Here is a 12,507-nt window from a genome sequence, read left to right as displayed (position 1 = left end):
CATTTTGCTCAAATGTCTCAGAGCATCAAAAATACTTTTATATTAGAGAGCAATCAAGTGGTTAATTTGTAAAACAATTCAAATGAATATTTCATTAATAAAAGCAACAATGTAACTTGTAGCCATAGTGACTTACAAATATTTAAATATTACATTTAAAATAGCTGTTTTTCAAATTTGAATATGTCAATTTCTGGTCCTGCACTGTTGCAAAATTAAATATTTTCCCTGTTTTAGAATCTGAAACAGACCACCTTGTACCAGCAGGTTGAGAAGTCAGAGTTACACGTAATAACAAGGCCGCATTTATCCCACTTGATTAAGGTCAACACCATAGAACTAAAAATATGTTCGATCAAGTGCATGTATTTTTTGTTTTGTTGGCTTCTAGCTTCGCTCTGATGTTTAAGGGGAGCTAGACTGTCATAAAGCTTGGCTCTACGTCACATGACTCGTTTAGGGATGGATCCGACCCTCTTAACTTTCATAGAGAACTTTTTGAGAAGAGCAGCCTGCATGGAGTGTCGATATGCGCTAAGAGCTGTACGTTGATCTGAAAAATAATTTAGCATGTTTCAAATTAGGGTAATACTTGGGTCAAAAGTTACACAGTGCTGCTTTAAAGAACAAAAACAAAAACTCTTCAAACTAACCTTGTTCTATGTAAAAAAAAAAAAAAAAAAAACTCTGGTTAATTTAGAAACTACCTTAACAATCACAAAATGGGAGTGCAGGTGGCGCAGGAGTTAGTGTGCATGTACAGAGGACTTAGAACTCGATGTGGGCGACCCGGGTTTCGAATCCGACCTGTGATCCTTTGCATGTCTCTCCCCCCTGGTCACTGGTGCCGAAAAACTCAAAAAAACAAAACAAAAAAAACATCACAAAATAATTTACAATTTAACCTGTTAGACTACATGAAGTACACTACAAATCTTAAAATGCAAAGTATCAAACCATAACTAAATGAAATGCAAGAATAAAATAGAAGCAAAGTAATGCACATTCATTAGGCTGATAAGGGTAACAGTACAAAGACATATGAGAGGCTTTAGGGCTGGAGAAGTCCACAGGGGGAGCCAGTATCCACATATGGAAAACATGGAAAAGAGGTGAAACCTTCCTATGATAGAATGATGTAATAAACTTATTTTAGGAGCATATCAGTGGCTACCCAGTAGGTCAAAAAATGTATTCTCAAAAATACATTTGCTTCCCTCCCTGGACTTAACTGTCCAGCTATTACCTTTGATCATCAGCTAAATGTGACATGACACTCCAGCATCAATAAGTGACTCAAACTAAGGAACAAAATTAAGATTTTTTCATAGCCAAATCAAATCCTGAGTTTTGATTTTATTAAGAGGCCATGGCACAACCATAAACAGAGTAATCACAGTACAAAATGCTTCAAGGTGGCTCAGTAAAACAATTCTGAGAAAAATGAAGGGGCAAAATTTCTCCACAAAAAAGTAAAAGACTTATTGCAAGCTTTAAATGAGAGGTGTTGAAGCCTGTTACAAAGTGCAGGGATTGTTTTTTCATCTAGGCAGAAGTTGATTTGAATTGCCTTTATTATGTACATGAGCAAATAAAATACTTATTTTATTTTATACTTTATCATTTTATCTGCTTATATAAACATTTTTTTGATGATCTGATACATTTAAAATATGACAAAACAGACAAATAAAGGAAATATTAAATGAGGGCAAAACACTTTTCCACACTGCATGAGCGGCTTTGTGACAATAAATTTTTTTTTAAAGTATGGCCTCCAGTGTTGTTGATGAGTGATTGTCTAAAACGGCCCTTAAACTGCATGAAACAGAGAGGGAGGGAGAATGAAGAACAAAAGGAGATCATGAATTGTCTGAATATATTCTGAGGAGGTGGAGACAAAAACCTGCTGTGATGCAGAGAAAACCAAACGCTTTAATTTCTTACAAATGAGGAAAATGAACTCAGATGAATTTATGGTGAGGTGTCCGTCCATCATGCATTCATAAGCAGCAGGTGGGATCTGTAGCGACTGAAATGAATATACGCTGTAACAGAAAGTATAGCACATCATCTCACTGTTACACGTTGAAGGAGTTTTTGCCAAAACTACGAATGTTTCCATCTCGTTTGTGCGAATATGCGTCAGTTCCTTGTGTTTTTACAATCTCAAGAAGGATCAGTGCGTGACGAATGAAGGTGTGACGTAAAAAGATACTCGTCATCTTTTAGGCTCCTCCACTGGCTGACACAAGCGACATCAAGCATCAAAACAGTGACTCAGATAAATCCACTCAACTTAGAACATCCGTCTGCTTCAGTTTCCGTTCTGCAAGGCCCACTAAGCACAGCAGGTGGTTGACATCAGAGAGATCGGCCTGTTTTTGGCCTTTAGAAAGGTATTCTTCACCTCTTATTGGACCACGGGAAAACTTCAGGAAAAACACGTCGGAGGCCCCGCGGTTTGTCACTGGCCCTGTCCTCCCTCTGTGTCGTCAAGGCAGCCGTTCAGGCAGTGGTCGTCGCTCCCGAAGGCTCCCTGCGACTGAAGCAGCTCGTACTCCTGGTCCAGGAAGTCCAGGCTGTTGTTGCTAGGCAACCCACGGATTGTGAACTTGTGGGAGACTTTGGTCCACTGCTCGCGATTCGCTGCCACTCGTTCGTATAGCTCAGTGGCCCCAGGAAACAGTTCAGACAGCAGCCTGTGAGGACAAAGATGGAGGGGAAGCGTAAAGGAATAGTACACCCAAAACATGATTAGCCTTCATTTTCTACTCACCCCCATGCTGAACAACACTCTGGAGTACTTTTTTGATATCTCAAATGCATCTGGAGATCTGGGAGGCTTCTTGCTGTCTGCTGACATTCAAATAATGGAGGTCTATGGTGACCGAGACAGAAAGGTCCATAAAAGTCCACAAAAAACGTGTCAATATTCCTCCATACTGCTCGTCCAATGTATTCCAAGTGTCCTGAGTGGGTAGCATCCAGAATTTACTCGAAACGAAGTCATTTAGAATGTTTTTAGAGCATAAACAGTAGTGTATAGTATTTCCTGAAAGCGCGCACATGCGCGCTCACGACGCTACGGAAGCCGGCAGACCAAACCAGCGCATTCAGCTCGGCAAAGAACTCATGCTCTTCCTCAACACTGAAGTCCTCAGACATTTTTCTTTCGTTGTTTCTTTCTTTGCACAGGTAAACAGCACATTTCTTCTTCTACGCTTGCATTATTGGCGGAGCAGACGCTTAATGCGCACTTTCATCTGGTTTGGTCTGCCGGCTTCCGTAACGTCGTGAGTGCGCATATGCACGCTTTCAGGAAATACTATACACTACTGTTTATGCTCTAAAAACATTCTAAATGACTTTGTTTCAAGTAAATTCTGGATGCTACTCACTCAGGACACTTGGAATACATTGGACGAGCAGTATGGAGGAATATTGACACGTTTTTTGTGGACTTTTATGGACCTTTCTGTCTCGGTCACCATAGACCTCCATTATTTGAATGTCAGCAGACAGCAAGAAGCCTCCCAGATCTCCAGATGCATTTGAGATATCAAAAAAGTACTCAAGAGTGTTGTTCAGCATGGGGGTGAGTAGAAAATGAAGGCTAATCATGTTTTGGGTGTACTATTCCTTTAAGGTAGGCTTCTGTTAAAGTTAAAGGTTTTTATTCTTTACAGAGGTTGCCAGCAGTCAAAAAAAGAAAAAAAAACTTTTAGTTTAGATAATAAAATCACTTGTGAAAAAGAAAAACACAAAAAATTATTTGTAAAGAAAAGAGGAATAATTTGTTCTGTAATAGTCATACTCTACATACAAACGTTTATGATCATTCCTTTAATGTGTTTAGTAAAGGAAAGAAAGACACCAGATAACAAAGTAACTGACAGATTACTAAGGTACAGTTGGTATTAGCAGTCAGTATCTTATCTAAGTGTTTCCTAACCTTATTTGACTGTATCCCTTTATAAATTTTCATTCATACATTGTTATAAATTTCTGAAAAGTTTTGCTAATTGTCCAAAAGTGGGAGTGGTGGTCTAGTGGTTAGGGCAGAGAGCTTGGAATCCTGAGTTGTGCATTTTTCCCTCATGGTTGTGATGCAATAATGATAGCTATCAGTTGGAGCCTCTAATAAATTTGGCTTTAATTTAATGTTTTTCTTCCTTAGGCGTCCTGTCAGAAAAAATTTGACTAAGCTACTAAAAACTTGGGTAGTTGCCCAAGTCAATTGTTAAATATAAAGAACACTGAAAATAGCTTTCAGAAAATATATGGTTTACAGTAAAGACACCAAAATCCAAACAACAAAGAAGCTTGAAAAAAGAAAGATAAATCTAAGTAAATCATTTTACATTTCCTGTCAGCAGCATGTAAAAACATAACTTCCCCAATCACTGGCCATGAGCTGTTAGAAAGTATAGTAAAGTTGCCTGAAGGATTCATGGTTTGTACGTACTTGTAGATGGGCATGGCGATATGCTCCATGAAGCTGATCTGTAGCTCTGGGATGTACGCTTTCTCTCTGTCCATCATCTCACTCGGCCTGTTCCCCATGGCTTTTTCCTGCGTGTGCACCACAAACACACATTGCACAGACATGAGTTCGGAGCTCAATAATCTGTAATCGCAAAGTTCAGCCACACGCCAAAAGTCACAAAAAAAAAAAACATTTTAGCTGCTCAGACATACCAGATCTCCTTGAGAGAAGAACTCCTTGTAAATCAGCTCCTGTGGACAAACAGAAGCAGACATATATATCCGCACACATTGTTTCATGTTAACAGAAAGGTGAAAAAAATGACATTCGGGCAGATTTATGTCAGGAACTAAAAAAAATCTACATGCTAATCACTTAAAACTGGTCAAACGAATGGGCAGATTACATTTTTTATCCCACAAAATTTTCCATTTCCTGATAGAAACAACACCTGTGCTTACTTTTTTATTGTGAGAGTGTAGTGATCAATTTACCCACTAAGAACAAAACAAGCCGGATATAGCACAGAAATCTCTGTTGGATAAAAGAGAAATATGTAGTGTTTTTTCTTTCATTAGGGTGGGGGAATCAAGGATTACACTGCATTCGATTTGAGTGTTAGGTGTTTGGAGATTGAGGGTAGGATTTAGGGCAAGGTTTACAGGGGTTTTGGCAATGAAAAGGGGGCAGTTCAAGATTAAAAACATAATCCAAAGATGTAGTGTGGGTGCACAGGGGAGACTATAGTGGGGTTTCAATATTATTAACACACGTAAGATTCCAGATATTTGGTATTCAGGTATATAGTTGAAGAACTTTATATAGAAGATCAATCAAGGTAGTTCTGTGTGATGTACAGCAGCTAGTTTAGGCTGTTAACTGACCGCAATCTTGCGTGTTGTTTTCCAGTCCTTGGTTTGGTCCGACAGATCACATGAAGTCATCAACAGACACAGCAGCAAGGAGTGGTGGGTGCGACTTTTTGTATTGTACCCATCTGAAACACACACAGACTCTCTCAATAAATATATTGAGCCAGCACTATTTAAAGAGCACAATAGTCCATATTACAGAGATAGGAGATCCAGATACAGTTCAATAAAAAGAATAACCATCATAATTACTATTATTGTTCAAACACATTTCACACTTTTATAATACAAGGGTCCCTTGCAAACGAGCGCAAATTGTTGGATTCAGAAGCTGCCGGCAGTTTGTTCAGTTAGAGTTGTAGAAATGTAGACCAATGCCTAAAGGTTGAATCACAGCCTTAAGCCCCAGAAATGCAACAGCTGTTTATTTGCTGTTTATATGCTAGGCCGTCAAAGTCAGCCAGTGCCAGACTATTGAAAACTAATCAACGAATAGACTTCCAGCGTTCTTCTGTACCCGTTTACCAAGACAACGACAAGCTTAACGTTTTCTTGTATTTTCCTGTTCTCGCCTTAACCTCATCATACACCTCATTTGGCTTCAGTCATTCTGGACATTGACCTGGACTAAACCTTGTAAGCCCTTGAAATCTGCTCATAACTATACAACCTGCTAAGAGCTGCCAGAGAGTGCCTGCTTAGTCACCTATAACAACTTCGCTTATAACCAGCCATGCTTTTCCTGCAACAGGGCTTCATTCAAGATTCTTAAATAAACCATTTTCAAAGACACAGCAGAGTGTTATACCAGTGTGCATCAAAATACTTCTACCTTAAGCCTTCAGGTTGTTTAAAATATTTTTGGATGGCAATTTATGCTAAAAATTGTCATGTTCTTCTGTTCTGAATGCTAATATTAACATTTTCCACTCTTTTGGAGGCATGCTGGTTTGTTAGATGTTCAAACTTCTGCACAAAGACAAGATTCCTCCCAACTTCCACCAAATGACCACATAAATCTTTAAATTATGAGCCTACATTCCATGTACTTTTGTTTTCTGTGGCATGATGCTCTAAATTTCCAGCAGTTTGTTGTCATGTAGAAAATTTAACTTACTTTTTTATACATACTAAGCAATTGAAATGATCACATCTGAAAAGGAAAAGTGGTAAAAATAATGATACTTGGCCCATAATGACATAAAGACATTGAAATGTGTCTTAAAATACAAATTAATTTATATTCTTCTCCTTGGAATTCTGTTCCAAAGATCATATTTAACTGCTGCATTTGTCTGCATTCTGCTAACCTGTTTCTTTCTAAATCCACAACTCAAGAGTCTGCAGTTAAAATAAATTTCTAACTTATTTAAGGTTTTGTGTATCCTTGAATCCCTTTAGTAGCTTAAGCTTAATTCACTTCAGAGGCCTCGACTCAGGATAACTCATAATTGGTTGCATTCAGGCATGACTAACCTCTGGCCTAGACGTTACAGCTAATTAAGTCACACGAGGGCGTAAGAAACTGTAGCAGATTATTAAGGATGCAGAGGCTGAATGCTTTGAGCATTACCACAATTCTTCCAAATATTAGTTCATTGGAAAACCCGAATCACGACTTCGTTGTTGTTTTTTCTATACCCAAACTACTTGAACTTTTCTACATTTTGTCACATAACCACAGATTGTAATGTCGTTTTTAACGTGACAACTACACTGGATTTTATATGATAGACTGACACAGAGTAGCACAAATGTATGAAGTGAACAAAAATGATAAGACTTAACATTTTTTTGTTAAATAAAGACAGAAACAGTTTGGTTTGCATATATATATATATATATATATATATATATATATATATATATATATATATATATATATATATATATATATATATATATATATATATATATATATGTACATTGCTACCAGTTTTTTTATGTAAAAAATGGAAAATGTTGCCTCAGTTTGCAATTCTGAGAGGAATCACAACATCTGTGAAAACCCTCATTTAGTACATATTTTCAGACAATAAATTAACATTTTAATTCCATAAAGTACAGCAGTGATCAAATGTAAACAGTGTGGGAGAAAAAAAAAAAAAAAAACGGTGCAAAAAAAACGCATTGATATGGAAGTTCAGAGCATTAATATATATGGGGCAAATATGCAGTATTTTTGGTTTGGTGTTATCAGTGTGATGACTGTTATCAGTGTCTGTGACATGATTTAGAGTTTTTCAACAGTTCAGCAGTCTGATGGCGGTAGGGAAGAAACGGTTGCAGAATCTGCTGGACCTGCATCGACTGTGACCGAAGCTCCAGCCAGCACTTTGTGTATTTGTTTGGAGCTGTAGCAAGCCGCTGCCTTCAGGCGCAGCCACTTACTTCAAATTCATGCAATAAAAAAAAAAAAAAAAAAAAACTTCCTCAAAGTTGCAACTTAACAAATTGCTTAATTCTATAACAGCTGCTTCTCGTGTTCCAGCAGGCTGTATACAAAGGGTTGCCAGATACTGTGACATTTATCCCCATGAGCTTACTATTTTCCTTTACTAAAAAATCGAGATATTATCGAGAGAAATTACTGATCAGAACATCGGCCAGAGATAACATAGCTCTGGCTGTATGCTCAGCTTCATTTCAAAAAAAGTATTCCCATACCATGATGCTGCCACCATTAGGTTACATATCGGGGATGTTGTATTCAGGAAAGAGTGTTTAAATGTCAGGAGTACTTTTTATATTTCAAATATCTTCTAATCAGGAAGTTTTCATATAAGCTACCCTCTGAAAAGCCTTCCAAAACCTTACAGGGCTTTGCATCAATAACTACTAACACATACCATCAGCCATCATTTGCAATTCCTTGAATATTCGAAGGTGGTGAGCCAGGTCTGTAGCCAGAATAATGTCTCTCATCAGATCTAACATCCTCTGGTAATCCTAGAAATAAACAGATTACAATGTAAACTTGCACAAATGTAAAAAAAAAAAAAAAAAAAAAAAAAAAAAAAAAGCTTGAACAGCAGATTTTTAAGTAAAATGTTGTATTTCACCTTCCTGGAGAATTTCTCAAATATGTTGCAGCCTTGTGTGTTGAGAATAGCAATTGCCTGTGCAAAGTGGTGTCTCTGTCAAAGCAAATGGAGTATAAAGACAGCTGTTATAATATGACAGCCATGTTCTGCATGCAGAAAGCAAAACACATTTTCACCAATCTTCTCTTCAAAAAATTAAAGTGCTTTTTTATTTTGACCACTAGATGTCACAATAGCACACAACTTTAGAAGGTTAAAGGCAATTAAAAAAATAAAAAATTTGTGTTAATATTATTGAATAAACACAGCCATGATAAAAAAAAAAAAAAAAATCAAAATTTGTCAAGCTTAAATCACCTCCATTACAGATCCCTCCGAGCTGTAGAGAGCAGCCAGCACTGATTGCTGAAAGTCAAACAGAGACACAAATGAGACAGATTCCCTTCAACAGCATCCCTACCACCAGTGGAAAACCACATCCTCTGATTTTTCTCCAACTGCTTGTATCAGCTTGGCTCTAAACCTAGAAAGCAGAAAGGGATGCTGATAGATTGTTGATTTAACGGATGCCCTTTGCTGCTTTCTGTTGCTGTGCTTGTGTTTGAGTCATTTCCCGCTGCAGGGCTGTGTATGATTAAAGTGAAGCGGAGCAACAGGGTTGCTCATCGAAGTGACATCTTTACTCCACACAGGGGGGGGGGGAATATAAAGAGATAAGAAACACGCTCTGTTTGATTATTATTGAATAATGCGAAAATTAAAGGTCGCTTCCTGATGTTTGATATAAAAAAAGAAGATATAGTCCATGCTCTCACCGAGTCCACTTGGAAAGAATTGTTGGTGCCACGGTGGTCCAGGTCATGGCACATGCAGGAAACAAAGAGAGCAAGAATCTCTATGTCTCTGCATAAAAACAGGAAAAGTAAAATCACTTTAGTTTCAGCAAAGTAGAACATTTATTTGTGGAGTATTTGGGAAATATGTACTTACTCGAGGTAGTTGGACAGCCCTAGGTTTTTGTAGAGCAGGTAGCAGAAGTGTGAGACAGAGAAGGCGTGCATCCAGTTGTGGTAGGGGGGGTCCCTGTAGCCTTTCTTCACCATCAGACAGAACCTGTCACCAAGGCAGGAATTTAATAACAGCCGGCGTCGCATCGTGTCGCCAGTGACATTGGGACATGCGCCATTAAAGGGCCAATTCATTTCCCCACTTATTTTTTTATTTGCAGCATGTAATTTCATTTTAAACATCATGACCTGGTTTGCATAAGTGCACCTCTTTCCTTCAGTTGAAAGAGCAGGAAGGAAATTAATGAAAATGCTGCCATATCAAAGCTCAGCAGCAGCTCTCGCTGAAGTTTGATATAAATTTTGATTTGATTTTACTCGTATCACGTTTCCATGATATTTAGATTTCACTGCCCACCACTGAGATCTTTCCCTTGACTGACAGTCATTAAACTAACATTTGAAGAGCTCTTACTTTTTAGCCAGCAGCTATTTTGTTATTGATGCCTTTTTTTTTATTAACTGTAACAACTGCTGAATTACTTTTAACAGGGGGAGGAATAATGATGTGTGTTTCATGTCAAAAAGGATTGTATTACGAGGAAACATTTACTTTAATTAATTTTGTCCAAACAGAATGACATCAGCAAACCATAACATTTTTATCTATGTTATCTTAGACTGAGAACCTCACAGTTATTCATGTCTACACAGGATTGAATATTTAGATCAAAGAATCTAAAAATCCAAATCAAATTAGTCAAAGTGCTGTGCATACTAAGATTAATAAATAAAACCAAAAACAAGACATGTTTTTGGACATACAACCTGAATGAAATAGTAAAGAGATGATATAGGAGAGCATGTTAAATCAAAACTGGTCAATTCCTACCAAATAAAGCTGAAGTAGAATTCCCTTATAAAATATTTATTGTCTGAATATTTCCAAACCAAAAAGCAGAATTTTACAGATATGCAAACATTTTTATGACAGGTATGAATCAATTAGGGATGAAACAATCGATCGGATTAATCGAATATTGACATAACGATTAACTAATTTAATAATCGCTTAATTGTTAAGTGCAGTATAGACTTTAAAACATGTCTTTAGCTGAGAGAGAAACCCTTTTAGAGCAGTAATTATATCAAAATTGTAGAGAAATATGTAAATATTTTGCATTTAAAATTAAAATAACTTTTTCCTCTGTCAATATATTCTATCCAGAACGCCACAAGTGGCAAAGTTTTAGTTTCACCTGGTTTGAATTCTGTAAAAAAACATTTTGCTTTGATTATTAATCGAAAAAAGAATTGACAGATGAATCAATTAGACAAATAGTTGTTAGTTGCTGCCCTAATAATAAATATGGTGATAGAAGCTGATCGATAGCAATGAAAAAATACGCCTGATAATTTCACTAAACTCTGAACTGCTGGATTTCTGGTGGATGTAGGAAAAGGAAAGCATTTAGCTTCTAAGTCTCTTATGCCAAATTAAGCCAGGTGGTAGGGCTGAACCATTTTAAAAGGTTCAAGGTTACCTTTGCTGAGATATGGCAAGAATAAATTGATGCCCTGCGTAACCCAAATAAGTACAGATGGCTGCTGTTATAGACCTTGATTTATAGAGTAATGTGTAGGCTGGCTTTATAAACCAAAGCTTTGTATTTAGTGGCAATCAAATTCCTTTTCATGCATTTTATTTCATCTTGCTTTATTCACCATCTACAATCATGTAAATGCAGTCATTTCTGTAGAATGTGTTGAGAAAAATAATCAAAATAGGCTGGTTACTACATTAAAAAGCCAGCAATGTTTCAGAAACCAGAGATCCAATTACTGTTAGTGTCTAAAAGATTATAAAAGCAGGCAGTTCTCTCCCTGTCATGTTCAGAGCATGGATCGATGGAGGAGTCTAACCTGGCCAGAGTATTCAGGTCAATCTTGTACGTGTTGATGAAGCCCATATCTTCAAACATGCTCAGAACGCCCTGCAGACACACACGGCAGATTTCATTATTCATTTCTCCAGTTTGTTTTTTCCGATTGTTCTCGCTCCTTTCTTCTCACAACCCTCTTTCCCTTTCTCTCACATGAGGTGTGGTGTCGTCAGGAAGGGAACGGGGCGTGTACGTGAACTCTGCGAAACATGGATGAATCTCCTTCACAGGTTCGATCCCAGTCACAAGCAGCTTAGTCACCTCCTCCTCTGACACCTGCAGCATGTGCATGCGGCATGATAAGACACTGAAAACACTGTAGGCAGGGCATGCCGAGTATTGCAGATGGATGTTTGTTTACCTTCATGTGGTACATCATCATTTCATTGGCAAGCGTGGACCTGAACTGAGCCTCATGCACTTTCTTGTAGAGCAGAGACTAAAGAATAAAAAAAAAAAAAACACAGACAAACATGAAGGAATTTGATTATAAAGACAAATAAGCCGATGTGATGATATACTGAAGATCCACATTATCCTGCTCCTTTATTGAATACTGACTTTCCTATGATCTGATATAAGACAGTTAAACATAGCTGATCACAGCTACCACATCAGTACAAAGCTTGCTACCCTGTTAAGCAACAGGCTTCGGCTAATACTATATTTGCTCATCTTTGAATGACTAATGATTCTTCTTGAAGGCAGTTATTTTTCCAATTACACATCTTTATGGAGTGTAGATATCCTATTAAATACCTGCAGTCAACAAAAGGTCACATTCTGCAAGCGCTGATTAATACCAAAGCGAACTGGGTAATCTGAATAAAATATTTCAGAGCAGTAATTTCAATGAATTCATGATTTCCCCCCGGTTAAAAATCAGTGTTAACTTTAACTTTATCTTCCCTTCATTTCATTTGATCCTTCCTTCCTTCCTTCCTTCCTTCCTTCCTTCCTTCCTTCCTTCCTTCCTTCCTTCCTTCCTTCCTTCCTTCCTTCCTTCCTTCCTTCCTTCCTTCCTTCCTTCCTTCCTTCCTTCCTTCCTTCCTTCCTTCCTTCCTTCCTTCCTTCCTTCCTTCCTTCCTTTTAGTTTTAAAGAAAATATAAAATCATTACTCTGATTTCCAGATTGCACTCCTTGGGCTGCAA

General features: G+C 37.6%; 1 protein-coding gene across 1 annotated transcript in view; it reads right to left on the bottom strand.

Moving 5' to 3' along the window:
- Nucleotides 1-481: 481 nt before the first annotated feature.
- The window catches only part of LOC119771816 (cGMP-dependent 3',5'-cyclic phosphodiesterase), a 246,187-nt gene continuing 234,161 nt past the window's right edge, over nucleotides 482-12,507 (bottom strand). Inside the window, exons 20-31 of the mRNA XM_038267985.1 lie at nucleotides 11,717-11,794; nucleotides 11,509-11,631; nucleotides 11,336-11,406; nucleotides 9,396-9,518; nucleotides 9,221-9,308; nucleotides 8,763-8,810; nucleotides 8,424-8,498; nucleotides 8,211-8,310; nucleotides 5,374-5,486; nucleotides 4,702-4,740; nucleotides 4,469-4,575; nucleotides 482-2,702 (exon numbers count right to left, since the gene is read on the bottom strand). Coding sequence (XP_038123913.1) covers nucleotides 2,468-2,702; nucleotides 4,469-4,575; nucleotides 4,702-4,740; nucleotides 5,374-5,486; nucleotides 8,211-8,310; nucleotides 8,424-8,498; nucleotides 8,763-8,810; nucleotides 9,221-9,308; nucleotides 9,396-9,518; nucleotides 11,336-11,406; nucleotides 11,509-11,631; nucleotides 11,717-11,794 — 1,200 coding nt within the window. The 3' untranslated portion in view covers nucleotides 482-2,467. The remainder of the gene's footprint in view (nucleotides 2,703-4,468; nucleotides 4,576-4,701; nucleotides 4,741-5,373; nucleotides 5,487-8,210; nucleotides 8,311-8,423; nucleotides 8,499-8,762; nucleotides 8,811-9,220; nucleotides 9,309-9,395; nucleotides 9,519-11,335; nucleotides 11,407-11,508; nucleotides 11,632-11,716; nucleotides 11,795-12,507) is intronic.

This window comes from Cyprinodon tularosa, unplaced genomic scaffold, assembly GCF_016077235.1.
Source record: "Cyprinodon tularosa strain WSP-4 unplaced genomic scaffold, ASM1607723v1 ctg69, whole genome shotgun sequence".
Lineage (NCBI taxonomy): Eukaryota > Metazoa > Chordata > Actinopteri > Cyprinodontiformes > Cyprinodontidae > Cyprinodon > Cyprinodon tularosa.
This window is presented reverse-complemented; position numbering and strand designations above follow the sequence as displayed.